The sequence below is a fragment of the Cheilinus undulatus genome, linkage group 12 (genome assembly GCF_018320785.1).
Source record: "Cheilinus undulatus linkage group 12, ASM1832078v1, whole genome shotgun sequence".
Taxonomy (NCBI): domain Eukaryota; kingdom Metazoa; phylum Chordata; class Actinopteri; order Labriformes; family Labridae; genus Cheilinus; species Cheilinus undulatus.
Window position 1 is genome coordinate 14,838,203 of NC_054876.1, and position 19,800 is coordinate 14,858,002.

The 19,800-nt window shown below is 39.2% G+C and overlaps 1 protein-coding gene and 1 long non-coding RNA gene across 3 annotated transcripts in view; one reads left to right on the plus strand and one right to left on the minus strand.

Moving 5' to 3' along the window:
• LOC121518883 overlaps positions 1-19,800 on the plus strand; it is a 52,835-nt gene that overhangs the window by 27,518 nt on the left and 5,517 nt on the right. The window lies entirely within an intron of this gene.
• The window catches only part of LOC121518882 (seizure protein 6 homolog), a 162,652-nt gene that overhangs the window by 24,594 nt on the left and 118,258 nt on the right, over positions 1-19,800 (minus strand). For both annotated transcript variants that reach the window (XM_041801564.1, XM_041801563.1), the window contains exons 5-8: positions 8,628-8,813; positions 5,997-6,165; positions 2,873-3,039; positions 2,600-2,794 (exon numbers count right to left, since the gene is read on the minus strand). In XM_041801564.1, coding sequence (XP_041657498.1) covers positions 2,600-2,794; positions 2,873-3,039; positions 5,997-6,165; positions 8,628-8,813 — 717 coding nt within the window. The remainder of the gene's footprint in view (positions 1-2,599; positions 2,795-2,872; positions 3,040-5,996; positions 6,166-8,627; positions 8,814-19,800) is intronic.

Consider the following 19,800-nt stretch of genomic DNA (forward strand, 5'->3'; position numbering starts at 1 on the left):
CACTTTTCTGAATTAATAGAACACATTTTTAGTTTTATTTAAACAGAACTCAATCACTTTAAGTATCCTTTGTAATTGTACTCAAATATTTGAATGTCGGGGAGCAGGTGGCCTAGATGTTTAAGGCGCTCCCTATGTATGCAGGCGGCCGGGTTCGAGTCCGGCCTGACGCCCTTTACCGCATGTCTCTCCCCCACTCTTGACCCTGTTTCCAACTCCATCCACTGTCTTCCTCTACCTAATAGAGGCACAAAAATGCCCCCCAAAAAATACATCTTTACAATTATTTGAATGTCATCGCTTAATCTGCAGAGTTTTCCCAGAGTGCCTTTGGTATCACACACTTCTGCACCATTAGTGAAGTTACTGACTCAGTTAGAAAAGTCCCACCTAATACTGGCCCTAACACTGGCTGCCAGTCTGAAACAGTGGTAACTGTATAGGAAGGGTGAGGAGCGCTGCGGCACTGTGACATCACAGTGCCAGTGTGGACCAAAACATGGCAAACTCCTGGTGAGTTTTTAAACTCAAAATGCAAATATCTAGTGAGTTTTTTTGTTCAATTTATACTAGCGATACAAATAAATATCCAACAAGATGAACTTGTCTGATCATGCAGGGTTTCTTTTAATAATCATAACATTGTTGTTAGTGTTAGATTTTTGACACAAGGTAATTATTTTGTGTAATATACTGGTGAAGCAGTAGGCTACAAGTAAGTTACTGTCTCTACATGCTGGATAGGAAGCCCATGAATTGTAAAGACAGGATAAATGATAGCTTTTGCTCAACACAAGACTCATCAGTTTCCATTCATATAGTTGAGCACAAAGTGCTTTTTTTTAAGGGGATGATAAGGTTATTATCATGTTGGAGTCAGGTCACAAACAAGCACCTTTTTCATTGTGTGTTTGTGCTTTCTTGCTTCTTGGTGTGTCATCATATCTGGCCTGGTTTCAGGACATGACGTTGTTTATTGATAAGTACTGGAGCTCCTTAATCTCTTGCCTCTATGTTGAATAGGTTGTTGTGAGATGTTAACTTATTCGAATGAAAAACATAGAAGTCCTAAGTAATTTCAGCACCACAGTGAAACGGACAGCTCCTCTGGTCTGATATGCTCGTTGTCATGTTTCAGAACTTTGAAAGAACTATCCGTGGTTCTGAAAGCTTTCTCTTCGGCCCTTGTTTATTCAAAATACAGAAGTCTACCTCATGGTCTGAAAAATATTTACGCATTTTTTGTATGTTGTTGTGAACACTTTAACTATTTTGACATTTTTTACTATAGGGACGATCAAGTAAGAGTGAAAAACAGGGCCGTGATACAAAAGGAGAATGTTTTACTGCAGTTCTGCTCTAAAGAATTTAAAGTTTTTGTGCCTGTGCATGCCTCTTCTGCTCTGCCCTCTGTCACAGCCTCTATCCTGACTCACTGTTTAATTCACTGGTCAGCAAATACGTTCTATAAAATCTCTTTAGCATCTCTTAAAGATGCTTCTGTTAACTTTAGTTTCTGTCACAGAGAGAAGAGAGACAGCAGTGTCTCCTGATCCTTAAAAGTTTTCATGTCCATCCAGGCCTATGGACTGATGACAGATTCACAGCCCTGCACAGACACTGACACCCATATAACAGCATATATTGAATAGTCAGGAGATGAGTCATATTGGCAGGGAAATCTGTTTAGAGCGCATCATTTCTCAAAGTTCAAACATCATTATCTAGGCTAACCCTATCAATGTGATAACAAAATCAGGATGAAGCTGTTTTGCTACATTTATATTCAGTATCTCGGTTGCAATTGTTCTTTGTCTCAAACCACTGTCTGACTCACCCTGTGTAAAATTATGTATAGAAAATTAGACTGATTTACATTCAGAACACCTTCCCTATAGAAATCTACTATTTGGGCAGCCTTGAAATAATAATGATATAGAACTGCTGTGGGACTTTATATGATGCAGCCTTGCTTTTAATGCTTAATAACACACAGCAGAAATCAAGTGTGCAGGCCCCTTCACATGAACCTTATAAAACTGCATACCGCCACTGAACCGCTCCATGACCATGACCCGCAGGAGCAGAAATTAAATTTCCTCTCATGTAGCTTTACTAGAGAGCTTTTCAATTTCATCTTGGTCTAGATTGACCATGATGCAAGCAACAAAGAGCAGGAGCGAGGTCAGTGTATTGTAGAGTGTGAGATTGCAGGAGAAGTGAGGGACCGAGGAGGAGCTGTTCAGTATGGCGGGTACTCTGCAGTGTTCAACTTTAGTATGCCTTTTAATCTTTAGCACTTCTTAAAATCTGCCCTGCAAGCACACATGTCAGAGTAAATCATTGTTGCAATTTTAAGGGGAAATTTATCATGGATCAGAGGAAAAGCAGCTTAGGGAGATGTAGTTAACTGCCAGTGCTCTTTAATATTCGAGTAAGAAGACTTCCCTGACTCCTACAGTGATCAAGAAGACAATAAAAGCCTCAGGTCCTGGGGTCACTCATTTCTAATTCTGAATTCTGCTGCAGTGAAAGCACATTTTTAAAAAAAGATTTAATGTCGCACAATTACACGGGCAGATAAAATCTGTTGACTCACCCCTGCAGGCTGGCTCGGTCTCATTCCACTGGGGGTTTTGTGCATCCACACACTCAATCACCACAGAGCCTTGCTCCAGCGTGTAGCCAGGGTCACAGGAGAATTCAACCACTGCGCCCACGCTGTAAGTGGAGTCACTGCTGCTGAAGTTGCCATACTTCACAAAGGGCTCGTAGCACATTCCTTTTGCAAAAGCTGTAGACAGAGACAGTATAAGGTATTAAAAAATATATACGGCATCCAGAATATTTAAAGCAAAATGAATCAGCCTACATTCGTATCTGATGGCTGCACCAGTAGAGGTCATCGTCCCGTCAGTGGTGAACTCCACAAAAAGGTATCGTCCGGTACTGAGCACACCTTCATTTGGCAAATACTCCACCTCATAGGAGTCGTACACAGGAGGAGAGTCAATGTTATTGCCATTCTTTATCAGCAGCCTAGAAAACACAGAGGCACAAGCCATCAGTGCATTAGGACAAACTTCAACATTTTTTGAAGAATTTAAAGAGAAATCACACCAATAATGTCTCAGATGTTTGTTGTTTTCATTAAATAAGAGGCCAGATGTCCTGTTTTAATTTATTTCAGCCTTACCCTGCACCCAATTTACTTTGGAGCGACATAGCCTCCTTTTCTTAATCAAACAAGCAAACAAAAACAATTAAAAAAAAAATGTATTTGACTTCAGTGTTATACAGTTTCTAGAGTGAGTTTTAATCATTTTTCACATTCTTCTGTTCATGGTATTTGTGTTGTCCTCATTTTCACTGGTTGTATAATTTTTCTAATTTTGGCCTTAATTATTTTATTTTACTTTCTGAGTCATCCCAAATTGTAATTAGTGGCTTTTTGTTGTCGGTTGTCCCTGTTGATTTAGTTCTGGTCCACAATAAAAGATTTAAGACAGGAAATGGACTTTGTCTCTGCTCTGGCACAGAGCCAGGTAGCTGCAGCCTGACCCTTGGTCACTGTAAGGTCAAGGGGCAGGCTAACTGTTGAAGTGCATTGGTAAGGCTCAAAAGACTATAAGAATCAATTGGATTTGAAATACACCATGGAAAATGTAAGTTAATATGAATATGTTATTATGCATTTATTGCCCATGAATGTTAACAACAACAATGCATTAGTGTTTTTCTTGCTATGCATTTATTTCTCTGATGTTAATGTTTTTGTAAGATTAGAGAGGTAGGTTTCATATTGACATGTCAACCAAACTTTGGATCAACCTAACGACCCGCCCACTAACTCGACTTCCTGTCAGCTAGCTAGCTAGCATTCTTGTTAACAGAAAGGTAGTTTCTGCCTGTCAAGCTATCTGTCAATCAAATGAGATGGGACAATCAGAGCTGATGAGGTTTTCCTCAATATAATCGACACGATTGTGGTACGAAAAAATTCACCCTCCGTACAATGAGAGGACATGAAGACATGAGCTAATGAGACACATTTGGTTTTGTGAACCAGTCTGTAAACCAGTTTATTTCTAGTGTAAAGAAATGGCCTTTTCAGCGTTCCTGAAGCCAGCCTGAAGTGTTCTCATGGTATTGCAATTTTTTTCACTTCTGCATTGGCTTCTTTTTTGAGGACTGGAGGTTGTTGCTTGGTTGACACACACACACAGTCTATTCCTGCCAAGTCTGTCAAAATAAAAGCCTCCAATGTTAATCATCATTGAAGGCTTTTATTTTGAAGAGCAACACAGAAAATGGAGTGTTTTCAGCTGCAACATTACAACAAAGAAAATGAGATAAAATGATTACCTGAAATGTTAAACACAGGATGAAACTGACACTTTTTAGCTCTAAACTGTCTCTCTGTCATGACATAAATGTGACTTTTTCTGTGGTGACTGATACAGAAAGCTAACAGGTCCAAAAGAGCAGATAGATGAGCCCTTTATTCAGGTTGTAGAATTTCTTTTTAATGTGAGACGATCATATTTCTCTTGAGTGGGTTCATCTCATACAACCGACATGCTCACACCACTCTAGAGCAGATTTTACTGCCTCATTATGCATTATTTTTAAAACCTAATTTGATAAACTTACAAATATTTTTCATGACTGAAATTTGGCCTGGTGGTTGATAACACAGTAGCCTGTCATACAACAAACCTAAAATATAGATTTTTAAAAAATCTCTTTACAGGGACTTTAAAACACAGAATTTAGAGTTAAGGATGAACAAAGTGTTATAGCCAACTGGTTGCAAATATAGTGAGAAATTTTCATATCTGCAAAATACTGTTAAGTCAATTTTCAAGCTAATATTTGTTGATATCAATTTCATGCCGATAATATCAACAAATCCCTAATGAGAAATGCTAGGGTAGTTAATTGTCATCTCTACAGTCTGTAATGTAAGCTGTGTCATCTTATACTGGCTTCTTCCTTTGTTAATTAATGACAGCACGCAAAAAGCTTCCAAATGTTTTGTCACTGCAACCAGAAGCCAATAAAGAATAGAAAAAAAATGTTTTCTATTATAAAAGTTAAATAAATACTTGAATTTTTTTCATAAATTGACACATAGTACTGTAGGTGGACAGCAGAGCGGTTTAGTGCTGTTGCCTCACAGCAAGGAGATCACAAGCCTGGATCTTGTTAGTAGTTTGCACAGAGAACCCACACATGAAAAAGACATGCTTGTTAGGCTGTTTCCTCTCAGAGTGAGTGTGACTGCTTGATTGTCTCTACATGTCATCCCTGTAATTGCCTGGACATCAGTCCAAGATGTACCCAATGACAGCTGGGGTCGGCTCCAGCCCCCAGGATAAGCAGTATAGATAATGGATGGATGGATGACGACTGGATGGATGGATGGATGGATTTTCCTAGTACCCAACTCTACATGGAGCGTCAGGGTTGTGCAAAAAAGCTTCATCAACAAAAAATGATTAAACATGAAATGTATTTTAGAGAGCCTTCAGAGGTAAGGGAAGAATAAGAAAAAGAAGTTAAACGTAATTTGGAGCTGATCACTGTTCCAGTTGTGCCTGTAATAACTTTAGGATAACATTTTCCCACTCAGTAATGAGGTGAATGTCCAAGTGTGACAATAGCCGTGCGGATCAGCAGTCACTGAAGAATAAAAAATGTAATGTAGGAGCTATCTCCTACCTCTCTCAGCCCTCTGTAGTCCTTTCTTTTCATCTGCCTGATGGAACACTGTTCCAGGATTATAATGATAAAAGGTCGTTTCAAATCATCTGCCTCTCCCTAAAGATTCTGGTTATTTATAGTCTTTGAGGGATTTTAAGCGTATATCCATTGGCAGAGAGTAATTCAGAGTAAGACTTTAAAGCACAGCGCTATCTATTAGCTGAAGATAAAAATCCACAGCTTCGTCTTAACTCTCAGTGTGTTTAAGTTGAGCAGCAAGCATACACCACCTGTCATCGTCTTCTGCCAGAGCCACCTTCTCAAAGTGAACGTGCAGCCGGTGGCCTTCAGGGGCCTCCAGGACCCAGTGGCATGTCAGATTGTTGCTGTAGTTGCCAGGGAAACCAGGGGAGACGATGCGACCGTAGGTGGCATTTTTTATCATCCCCCCACAGGATGCTATGGGAGAAGAAAGACAGACAGTGAGAGAGAAGAGAGAGGAAAGCATCAAAAAGAAGTTGGAGGGTAAGTCTAGATGAGAAAAAGTAATGACAGCAACTTTTCTTAGAGAGGAGCTTTGGATAGAAGTCCCCCGTCTGAGCAGAGATTGCATCGATATCCAGTGGACTGTGGCTGGAATATACTCGGCGGCTCACCTGCGTCTAAGAGTGTGTGACTGTGTGTGATGGACTTGTAAAGAGAACAGCAAAACAGCGGCAGTAACACTATCAGTTCAGAGCAGCTGCAGGCAGACACGGAGGACGGCTGGAGCTGGCAGATGAGCCTTTATACCAGCAGGAAGGAGAAGGGGAGTCACGCGGCCAAGTTCTAATTAAGGCAGCCAGGTCCAATGGCCTTGTTTCGCCCCTGTCTCTGAAGAACAGCTCCCCATGCTGCTAATCACAGAAAAACACACTCATTTGGCCTCTGAGTGTTACTAATCAACTCACCAGGAAACAACTCAGTGAAGGCTTTCGTTTATCAAAATCACCTGTTTTTGTAGAGGAAAGCTGGGGACAGAGCAATCCTAAAAATTCACTCAGATGTTTTGTTTTATAAAGATGAATTCTTTGTATAATTTTGAACACATTATCTGCTGTCAGATTCAAAATAATATTGCATTAATACGAACTTAAAGCAACTGTGAGAAACTTTCTTCTCTTTTAACAAAGTGGTATGCTTTATCTCTTTGCTGGTCCTGTTTATTGTACTGACATCCTTATAGAAATGTTTATTTAGCAGAGTCTCCACCCCCTTGGATGTCTTACCTTTTATTGATTTCATAAATCAATCATGGTCATTATAACCTGGCTTTTTTGACAAAAATGATGTCAATTAAATTAAAATATGTAATGTAAAATAAGTGACTGCATTAATCCCCCCTTTAAAGTCAGCATTTAATAGATATATCTTCAGCTGCAATCACAGCAGTGGGTTGGTGAGGATAGATCTCAGTCAGACTTGCACATCTGGACACTGTAATTTTCTTAAGATCTGCCAGGTTGCGTGAGGATTGTTGTCTTTAAACCATTTCTGTGTAGCTTCACTGAATGCTTTGGCTCATTGTCTTTCTGGAAAATAAATCTCCCAAGCCACAGTTCTCTTGCAGACAAAATAAGATCTGAATAAGTCCTCCAGGATATTCCTTTACTTTGCCACATTCATTTCACCCTCATTGATTATAAGTCTTCCAGGGCCAGCTGCCAAGAAGCACTCCCACAGCATGATGCTGCCACCACTATGATTCACAGTGGAGATGGTGTCCGCCAAACCAAGGGTCTTGTCTGATGTCCAGAAAGCACCAATTTGGTCTCATTTTGACATTTTTTTTATCCATCCCCTGACTGATACTTTTCAATAACCTTTTCTCTGAGTTGCTTGGAGTGTTCTTTTGTCTTCATGGTGTAATAGTAGCCAGGAAAATTGATTAGCTAGTGACTGGACCTTCCAGACACAGGTGTCTTTATACTACAATCATTTGAGACACATTCACTGCACTCAGGTGATCCCCATATCATTAATTGTGAGACTAGTAGCACCAAGTGGATAGACTTCTAGTGAATTTGGTCAGTCACTTTAAAAGGAGTGAATTTTTATGCAATCACTTATTTCACCTTGCGTATTTTTATTTAATTGGCAACACTTATATTAGAAAGCTGTCTTCACTTTGACTTTAACCCCTTAAAGCCTGAAAACACAAATTATAGCCAGAAAATTCTAATTTTTTGGAACTGAAATGTTTATTGCACTTTCTAATGAAATCCAAAAACTAAATTTCCATAAAATTTAACATATATATTTTTTGTATCCCATTTGATACATTAGGTGTTTTTGATAACTGATAATCCACTTGAGGGCATTTTTATCATTTATCAGATTGTATTCAGAAGGTTTTTTTTAGTCATTTATGATCATATTGATTAGATAGAAGTATCATAAAAGTATGTATCAAATATGATACAACAGGCATTAAGGGGTTAAAGAGGGTTTTTATTTATTTATTTTTTGTCAAGCAGGCACTTCCAGTCTGTATGCTTCAAATCTTGTATACAGAAAACAACTCTGTTGTAGGGGTGGCAGTCATGTTGAAAAAGGACTGTATGTTTTTCCTGGTTGTTTCATTTGCTATCATAATTCATGTAGAGTCATCCTTATTAATCTTAATCCGTTCCATATTCAGCTTCAAAATGTTTTTACCTAATTAATTACAAATAAGGTTTTGCATCAGAAGCCTGCCCTGGGTCACTGTTAACTACAACACAGTAATTGAGACCAAATGTATGACATCCCTGAGGCTATAAGCAGACCTTCAGTAATAATAATTTTTCTTAGGTGATTTCATGTTGAGCTGTTTTGCTGTTGCCGCTCAGTAATGGCTAATTCACTGCATTAATGAGCTTACATGTAAACAGTTTCCTTACCTACACATCGTGGCTCCTTTCCGCTCCAGTACGGTGTGGTAGCATTACGACAGGTGAGCATTTTGGGGCCTTGCAGCCTGTAGCCTGTGAGGCAGCTAAAGAAGGCTTCTCCTCCTGGGTGGAGGTGAGTCACAGAAACTTCTCCACCCGCAGGTTCTTTGGGGAATGAACAGCTCAGTACGAAGGCTGCAGAGAAAAGACAAGAGTCGTTTTAATGTAATTACATCACAGTTCTAATTGAAAAGGTTTCATGGTAGGATTGTGTCATATCTGTTATATGGAAGCATTTAAATCAGCTGAATGGGTGATCAACAAGTGACAGGTTTAAAAATCTGGTGGAGGACTAATGTGCTAATTGGGTTGTGTTAATGTTGTGTCATTTAAATGTGTGATTGCTGCTATTTCAGTATAACATATGCCCTGTGATGGCCTATATGTGACTGTTAATTAACCTGCCAATTACCAGCTCTGTAATTAAAATGACAGCTGATAGAACACCTCATTAGCAAATTCACTGTCTATAAATGTGTCTATATCACATTTTTTATATCCTCAGCCTCCTGGGTGCTTATATATTTACAGTACATTTAAAAATGCCAACTATAGGTTTTTTGATACATCATTTCCCAGGATTCAATGTTTCATGCTGAACAAAAGTCCAACTCTGGCCAAAACAAACAGGCAACAATGTAAACAGGCTGCACAACATAATCCTCTGTGTCCTGCATTGTGTATAACCCCTGCTGTTTTGTTGGATTGTTGACCATGTTGTCTCTCCTCCAAACCTCCACTGACCACCAAACATATTTAGACACAGAAGGGGGCAAAAAAAACAACATTTTTTTCTGTTATTTGTGCAAAAGAGTCATGCACAATGTTCCAAATGTATCTCTGCCCTTTCTCATTTGCTATCACACACTGAGAGATGCTTTATTACCAGCCTTCAACTTTGTTTATAAACACTCAAGCACCTAATTAATCACCGTTTACCAGTTCATCCAGTATGCAAATGCACGACTACATGTTTGCAGCATGGACATAATTAACGTGTGCAGAGAGAATACTCTGACAAATGAAAATCTTCCTGATCGGCTTAGCATCATAGCTGTGCTATAATGTGATAGCGGGGAGAAGAATAGCCTCTGTTTGTGTTGTCGAACTGTGGTGATTCCAGCGGGTTAAGATCAATGATCCCAACTTGTTTTGCATTGTTGTCCCTTCCCTGTTTTTAAATGAACGCTATAGGATGTGAAGGAGTCCATATGGATAATGGAGTGAGCTAACCAAGTCTGTAATGAATGCTATTAAACAACCTGATCTTCCTGTCTAACAACCAACACTGTTCTACCTCATTAGTGGAGCCACTTTAATGACCAGACTAAAACTTTTAAACTTCTTGAAATGTTGTAACAACAAAACAAGAAATTTAATTGGGCCCACTATAGCTCGTGTTGCAATAACACAGAGAGTGCTATGACAAAATTATCAAAAGCTTTTAAAAGCCACAACTTTACCCCAACTCTGCAAATTGCAAATTATGTTCAGGCTCAATGGTGTGTGTGCTAAGTCTAAATAGGAGCTAATAGAAGAAGAAAACAAGGAAAAGGGCACACTGGAAGACCCGTCTGCATTGAAATTGGATTTGCAGTCTTTAAAGCCATTATGATAATAACAGTGTGTGGGCTATGTAGCGTTTACACCTTAATGTACTTATGTTAATGAGATTAAGGTTGGCTGTGTGCAGAATTATGATGTGGACTTAATGTTCACACTTTAAGTTGCACAGCTGTCACTTGATATTTACAGGCCGCCTTAAATTTTTATTATATAATACAGTTAAACTGAAAATCATCTACATCTTCAAGCACTGCATGATGCATGTCAATAGGACAGACTGGGAGGGGTCAAGGGTAAAACCCCTTTTTCTCTAACTTTTAAAGAACAAATACAATTTCAGATATTCTGAAGGCATCATTAGGGGGTGCTAAAAGGGTAAATTAAAGGGGACATATTATGCAAAATGCACTTTTCAGGCTTTTCTTACAAAGATATGTGCCCTTGGCCTGTCCACAGGCAAGTCCCAGAAAAATCCATTCCTTTCCCCCTTTTTCTCCACCTTTCAGAAAATGTGTGTTGAAACAAGCTGCTCTCAGACTTTCCCCCCATGATGTCATGTGGGGAGTTAACTCCAGCCCCAGGTTTGGTTGGCCTTCCCCACTTGGGAGTTCCACCCTCCTCTCCTGATCCTCCTCTCAGCTGTGAGCTGAGAGGAGGATTAAGAGGGCGACATCCATTAAGCCACATCCATTTCCTGAGAGGGGTGGAGTCAGACAGCTCATTAACATTTAAAGCTACAGACACAGAAATAGCTCGTTCTAAGCAGGGCTGAAACAGAGGGGTTTTTTTGGACATGCAAAAATCCTATACTGGGGACCTCTGAGACCGAGACCCTGTCCACACGGAGACAAAAACGATATATTGCTGTTTCGTTTTGAAAAAGTTTTCCATAAAGACGGGATCATTTCAGGAAATATCTGTGTAAACATGGAGCCACTGAAAACGACTGAAAACGCTGTAGTGCATAAGCTAAGTGTGTACCTGGCGCTGTATTGCTGCCATGGAAACGCACCAAAAGAGAAGAAGATCACAAAAACTGACACAAACTTTCTTCTAGTTACCCTTCTGGTTGTTCTCTGTGTTGAATTTAAGAAGATATGGTGCGTGCGTTTCGTGGTGGTGGTAAAAGAGCATTTTGCTGTTAAAGTCATAACAAGCTCAGTAGCTTCTACAGCACAAACACAACCATGTAATCTGCCATTATCGTTTTGGTCGCACATGCGTCTTCAGTGAGCTACACTGTTTGTGACATAATCGTGTCAAGAAAGATGTGGATAGCCGTCCACACGGAGACGACGGAAGTAGTTTACGGATTTATGCACTCTATGACCCTTTTTCAAAAAGTATCGTTTACAGTAACCCGAAATGCTGTTTCCGTGTGGATGAATCGCTGATACAAAAAAAAAAAACAAAAAAAAACTTTTGTGTATACTCCTGAATTCGTCTCTGTGTGGACAGGGTCCAAATAAACTTGTCTTAAAAGGGTAAAATGTGTCCCCTTTAATGATGGCCCTCTGTGTTTGCACATAACCTTCATGATTCCCCCAAGATAAATCTAGGCCAAAGTATGGCACCCACTAGAGGGCATTATTATCAATTATCAGATTGTAAAAAAAAAAGGTTTTTAAGGAAATTGGTAATCTAGTTGATTAGGCTGAGATCTTAAAAATGTATTTGTCAAATATGATACAGTTGGGTTTAAAGTATTGAAGGCACCCCTCCAAAGAGTTGAGAGAGTCTAAACAGCATTGATAAAGTACAAACCAAACAGTAAAAAGACTTTAACACTGACCCAGTCATAAAACCCCAACATGTCCTCTTAACATCCTTCATTCAGAGCCTGAGCTGCTGCCGCATGTATAAAAAGGAAATCTGGCACTTGATACGCAAGCTTGTCATCCCATGCATGAATACTGTTATATTTTTGGGTCTTTTTATGCACAGATGCAGAGTAAATGGAGGTTAAATGGCATAAAAAGAGATTAGACACTCTGCTCAGGGTCATATTTGAAGTGCTAGCAGAGCAGTCTGGACATACATTTGTAGATGAAAGACCACACTTCAGCAAAATTTTTAAAGTTACCTTAGAGCTACACTGGATATTCAAACTTGTTATTCTATCAGTCTGTGAACTTGGACTCAAGGGAAAACAGCATAATGGCCATAAAGTCCTGCAAAACGGCCCCCCCATCTACAATGTTTTAATCCTCTGACTTTTTCTTTTACACAAGCCGGTGGTTTCCCCCCATAATGAAACAGTCCTTTTTCTTTTGCAGTAAATCAGTGAGCCACAGGGACGAGGTACACTGCCCCTGGGTCATCCATTCAATTCATAGTTTATCACTAGCTCCAATGAACCTAGTTATTGCCATTATCATAGCAGCATTTACATCCCTATTGAGCATGCAGTGGGAGAGCCAGAGGCAAAAATGTAGAGCCAATTCCTGGAGTATTAAATTACGTGCTGCCTCCATTCCAGTAGATGTGGTGCTGGGCCATAAAGTCTGATTGTTTTGCCATTACAAATAATAGATCCATGGTGCAGACAGCCAGGAAGATTAGCTGATGGTTCTGTAGGGCCACAGGAAGCAGATGTGAAGCTAATGTCTGTGGTTATTGTTTCCTTGTAGAGAGGAGGGAATAGTCACTCAGGTATTACTTCAGTTTTACAACAGAATATCCAAACATTTCAGACTAAATTTTGCCTTTAGCAGAGACTCAGTGGCAGGAAACATGAATGTGCTGTGAATGATGGAGAACTAGTTTAAAACATGTAATGCCCTGGCAATAAATTTGACTAAGATTTTGTTGAAATAAAACCACTTTAACTATCAGCTCCAACTTCACCACTATTTCACTAAAGTTACAAAAAATAATGCCCTAATACTACTACTGTACTCAATGAACACATATTAGACCACATAAAATATGTGGTCTAATATGTGTTCTTGTGTTTCAAATACATGGGCCAGACATGGCCATCGAACAGGCTGGGTGGATCTGGCACCGTGTAGTTCCTAGAGCACCTCCTCTTCTTGCATTCTTCATATGGGATGGAAATAAAGTAACGTTCGTTCAGCACGTCGATCAAAGGTTCGTAGGTGTAAAGCAGAAAGCCTTCTACAATAAGGATGTGGTCCTCCTCCTCCTTACTGTCAGACTTTGGGACGATCTCAGTGTCCAGGGTGTTATTAACGCCATGAGATTTCTCAAACTTCACCAGATTATCCAAGTATTTTAATACATTCACATTTGGATGTTAAACCCTTTTATTGCTTTCTAAATTAGTCAATATAATTTGGCTTTTTAACAAAAAATCCACAAAAACATCCTTAATGTCAAAATGAACATGGGTTTACAAAGTAATGTCAGTTTTTTAAAAACATATAAAATGAGTGACTACATAAATACTCACCTCCTTCAAGTCAACATTTAGTAGCTGCAAGCTGCACCTTGAGCTGCAATCATGGCACTAAGTCTGTGTGGATAAGTCTCAATCAGTCTTGCACGTCTGGACACTGCAATCTTTTTTTTTTCTTTTAAGATTTATTTTTGGGCATTTTTGTGCCTTTATTAGATAGAGGAGGACAATGGATAGAGTCAGAAACAGGGTCAAGAGTGGGGGAGAGACATGCGGTAAAGGGCCTCAGGCTGGATTTGAACCTGGGCCGCCCATGCACATGGGGAGCGCCTTTAACCACTAGGCCACCTGCTCCCCAGGACACTGCAATCTTAATCCATTCTTCTTTGCAAAACTGCTCAAGCTCTGCCAGGTTGCACAGGCATCAGGTGTGAACGGCTCTTTTCATGTCCAGTCATAATTCTCAGTTGGATTGAGGTCTTGGCTTTGACTTAGTCACTCCAGAACATTCACCTTTTTGTCTTTAAATCATTTCTGTGTGGCTTTCCCTGAACACCTCAAGTCACTGTCCTGTTGGAAAATAAGTCTTCCCCCAAGCCGTAGTTATCAAAAATAAGATTGTCCTCTAGGATTTTCCTATATATTGCTGCATATTTTACCCTCTACCTTTACAAGCCTCAAAGGGCCGGCTGCGGAGAAGCATCCCAGCAGGATGATGCTGCCACCATAGTGCTTTAGAGTGGGAATGGTGTGTTTGTGGTGATGTGCAGTGTTTGGGGTACATACGGTCTTGTCTGATGGCCAAAAAGCACCATTTTGGTCTCATCAGACCAAAGAACTTTCTTCCACTTGACCACTGAGTCTCTCACATGCCTTTTGGTGAACTCTAGTCAAGATTAAAGTGAAGTGGAGGGGCCTAGTTCCTGTGAAAGCTGATCCTCAAGCATCAGAACCAAGAATTTTCAGATAATGCTGTGACTCCAATCTGTCATTCATCTCAACAGACTCCCAGTTATTCAAATATATGTTCATCTCAGCCCTTTCAACCAAGTCTGCTTTTTGAGCCAGGCTTTAAACATTTTATTTGCTGGGAAAACAGCTGCTTTCATACAGGACTCTGAAGGGGATTTCTTGGTTTTTAGAGCCACACTCCAGGAACTACAGTTTTTTTGCACATCTGCATTGGCTTCATTTTTCAATACAGGAGTTTGCTATTTGGTTCACAGTGGCATTTATAGGGTCTGAAGTTGTGTACCATGAATAAGAAATAATATATTGATCAGAAAAAACATTAAAATATTGCCTCAATAATGTTGCCATAGGTTAATGTATGGTCATTCCATCCATGATGATACATGTGCTTTTATTTTAAGTTGTTGATGAACTCAGATGAATTCCAAAAGTCAAAATGGCCTATGATGCATTTTTTGGCCATGTGATGATACCCCATGTAAGTACCTGAAAAAGTAGACTGATCTGTCATATATTCTGTTTAACAGATAAAGACGGTCTATGGTGGAATAATAAGGAAATGCATCACTTCACAATCGTGTTTAAGAAGGAATCACAGGTCAGAGCAAGGAGCTATTCCTGACACAAACACTAAAATGTCACCCTACATTATTCATAGGTGACATGTTTTGTACTCTGATATGGTTTCAAAATAGGTGCCCATTTAAAGGAAGGATGAGGAAATAAATAGACAAAAGCCCATGGGAGTTAAATGGCATAGTTTCAAGTAAGAAAAGTTGTTTCTTTTGTGCAGCTTGTCAAATCCAATCCCTAATCATAAGGCATCTGAGCATGGGCTAAATGTTTTTTTGTCTTTTTTTATTTTTGTCATTTCACAGTGTTGTTCAAGAGGAACACATTGTGTTTTCCTTTCTCCCCTATTCTTCCTTATCTGTGCGACAGCAATACATTACTTCTGCCTTTTTTTTGAATATAAATCATTTCTGTTTATATTGCCTCCTGCCCTTTTCTCACCTATCTAAAATTAAAGTTTTGTTTTTGTCAACAAATGTGGAACCATCTATCTGCATTTTTGGATCCGATGATGAGTTTGGGTTTATTCTGTCAAAAGTTGCTTGAGATTAACTCCTTGCAATCACTCAAAAAAAAAAAAAAAAAAAAAAAGAAATAGTACAATTTCAGGAGAACTCAGCATGGCACACATACACTCCTAGCATTACTACTGCTGTGTGCATATTTCTCATTTGTCTGAGTACTTTAAATGGAAAATGCTGCTCTTCAACCAATAATGGACAAATACTGTGGACTGGGGGACAATAAATGAGGTGAGAGAGGCGGTAATACTCACAGCCAGATTTGGACAAACAAATAAAATGCATTTCAATTTAGAGCCAATCAACTGTTTCACTTTTGTCATTTTAAGTGTTTCCTGAGTGTCTTCAGGTGGAGAGCTGGGATGAAATAAAAACTTGGCAAGGTGAGAGCGGGAGATAATGAAACAGGGTGACAAAGCAGAACACACATAATAAATGGAGTTGTGATTGTTCTGTTTTATGACAGACATTTCCAGGATGGCACCACTTTTTGTCACATTAAGACAAGACAAAATATAAAATACTGATGATGATGAGTCATCTCTGGATATGTCTAAAATATGGGCTTCTTTTCAGTTAGCAGGTAACTTCAGGAACACTGCCACTGTATCCACGCCTCTCCTCTAGCTGTGAACCAAAGCATTACCTCTAAGATCAATAGAGTTGTCTCTGGGAAAGTGATTCACTTGTAGAAAGCTGGCCCACAGTTCTGCCATGATATGGCCTATTGATATTTATGTGGTCTGGTTAAAAACTCGATTTTAATGGTCATTTACTCAATAAGGGCTATTAAAAAGAAATAACTCTGGACTGGAGGTTGCATCTCATCAGTGATACTGAGAAGTTGTGGTGAATGGTGGATCGCTGCCAGTGACACAGGTCCTCCTGCCACCTGATTTGTCAACCAGGCTTATTAGTTACAGCCGATCGATGACTCCTGTAAAACATCGCTGCCATCGGCAATGCCATTGATTTTTTCCTACTTCAGAAAATCTTGATATGACAAGTCAAGCCGCCCCATAGACATTCAAAGGTCAGAAAGCATGGGTACCATTCCTTATGTTCAATTAATCAGTCAACCAAATATCTTTATAAAGCACAGCAACAACTGACAAAAAGGCTGTGCATGACAGAAATCCACCCAGCGAAGTCAAGATGCACAAAAATATAAAACAAAAGGCAGTGAGGACAATTATTACAATGACAACACCAATAAAAAAAAGTCATTGTAACTATTTAGATACTAAAATCAGGCCACTTGGCAAAAAAGCCAAACTGTAAAAGTGTGCAATAAGACAGGACTAGAAACAGTCAACAGAGGGGGCAGACCTGATTGTGGGTGCTGTTCTATAGTTGAAGGGCCTTTACTGCAAAAACTCGGTCACCTCTAAGTTTATGATTAGAACGAGGGACAGCAGGTGGCCTGTGTCTGAGTGGCCTGAAGGTAATATAAGGGCTGAGGAGGTTGGATATGTAAGATGGCACCGGGCCATTTACAGCTTTAAACACAAACAGAGCAACCTCAAAATCAATCCTGTAGCTCATGGGAAGCCAGTTAAGAGAGGCTGACTCTGGGGTGATATGATCTGGTCCAATTAGACCAGGACAGCACAGTTGAGGTGGATGAGGAGGTCATTATAGGCTTTAAGTAAGGTAGACTCAGCACTATGAAAAATCCTGAAGCCAGACTGAAATATAGTGTTTTGATGAAGGTATGGTAATAGTTTTTGTAAGACAACCTTTTCAGAGTCTGAGTCTGCACTACTGCATGTTTCAGGGAGGATGGAGCTGGTTAGGGATGAATTTCTTTAAAGGTAGTTTAGATTGAAAAAACATATTACTGTAAAAACTCTGGCTCTGGGTTGTTCAAATTTGTATCTGTAGTGCAACATGAAATAAAAATAACCAGCAAAGCTGATGAATACTAAGACTTTAGTCTTACAGCAAACACCACTTACTATTGTGCTGTTTGCATTATTCTTGTTCAATGCTGCAATGATATAAAAGGCAATTTTATCATTGTGCAGGCTAAGTAAGTTTGCACATTTTTTTATCCTCATATCAATTTGATATCTATAAGAAACCAGGGATGTTTATGTCAGAAAAAATGTGTTTTTCTTTACACTGCAGAGATTTACATATTATTACCCCCTACATAGTAATAACATCAACAAAGGCAAAAACACATTAATAATTGCTGACATCATATGCAGTATGGATGTTATTTCCCCAGCAAAGAGTGTTTACATATAGGGTTTCTCACCCTCAGGATGCATTTATTCATGTTTTATTTCTGTGCATTCTGAGTTGCATGCATTTTCCTGTAATTTAAATCTGAATGTGCTGTCTCTGGACATTATTGTTGATTGGACAATGGATGTTATATAGATGAGGGTATATGTGAGTATATGTGAGCAGGTGTGTATTTGTGTTAAAGATAAGAATGCGGCTTTATAAGAAAGTGATACACGCTCCTCCAGTTCTCCACGTCTTCTTCCATTTCTATACATATAAACAATAAAGCACACTTATGTTCCCAGCGTCGAGCCCACTGCTGATGTTGTAGAGGCATCCATCAGTGTGGCATCGCAGGCAGAGCCAACGTTGTCACTGATATTAATTACTCCGAGCTGAGATCCATCTCTCCACACTTCTGTCTGCTTCTCCACGCTTGTCCAATCACATTTTTCACAGCCCATTATAAAAGACAAGGTGATACTCTGCTTACCAAGGAGAGGAACACAAATTGAAATATCTAAGCTGTCGCCAGAATGTCTCGTCTGCAAGAAATCTGCTCTAAGCATTTTTTTACATTAGTGTAACAAAATGTGCCCCATCAGCTTTAAGTCCTGTTTGGTGGACAGCAGATTTCAGTTCTGGCTCCTGATAACATTTACAACACAGAAAGTTGACTCAGTCAAAGTGTAAGGTTTTTCAAGGGTCATGACAACTCATAATACCACGTCAAATCATTTGCTGTAGCAAGAAAGAAAACACTCAGTACCTCAGAGCCATTCTAGTTGCCTTGGTCAGTCATTCATGAGCACCTTTTTATATACAAACTTAAACTTTTAAAAGATTTATACTTTTGAGGCCCGACTTGAACCCAGGTCTCCTGTTTATATGAGGCAAGGCCTAACCACTTTGTAATCTGTACCCCAACTTTATTTTTATTTAATCAAATAGATTAAAGATGCTCAACTCCAAACTTAACAGTGTACAGTGGCTCTTGTTCCAAATGTAATCTACCCAGAAGCCTCTTTTCCAGTTCAGTATCACCAGAATAGATCAGCCTTTCATTGAGTGCGGTAGCTTAAATGTGTCTGGCATGGGCAAGCTCATTTACTTGAGAAAAGATTTACGCTGACTTCAAGAGGCTGTTTGACAGCTGAGAGTTTTTTATATTCACATGGCCTATATTGATAAGGAACATTTGGATTTTCCTCTGGAGCATGTTCTGCAACCTTCATCTTAAAGTTAGTTTTTAAAAAATGAAATTGTCAAAGAGCTAGTTACATTAGATGATGTGAAAGCTGAATTAAACTACATCTTACTTACATATCAAATGACAATTTCCAGAGCTTACAACACAGAAACTTCGATGAACTTAGTTTTACTGTCACCTGCTAATGCCATTACGGTCCCTCTCCTTCCCACCGTCAGGGAATGGCTTCTTGTGTTTTGGTAGGGTCCATGCCTACTTAAATAATGCCTCTATCGCTTAGTTAAATAAGATGCTCCATACAAAGTTACTGTGGACTTTAATGTGCTACTCTTACATGCATCTTTGAGGACTTGTTCTTTATATTCTTCAACCCCAAGACCACATTTCTTTCCTACTTAATGGTTATTTTAGTATATATGCTTGCTTTACACATCTAACATTAAATAATGTAATTAAGAATTTCACAGCAACAATTTCATCCACTTTTCCTTCTAATTTTGTGTTAAGATGGTAATATACACAACTAATCAAAGATAATCATAAAAATAATATTTTTCATAGTTTTCAAGGCAGATTTTTATCATGTTTACAATTGACCCTTTGCTAAGCCCCTCCATAAAGCTGCCAACGTCCAATCCTAGGCTAGCAACTGTTACTATGCAATGGAGGCCTGACAAGCTTTCA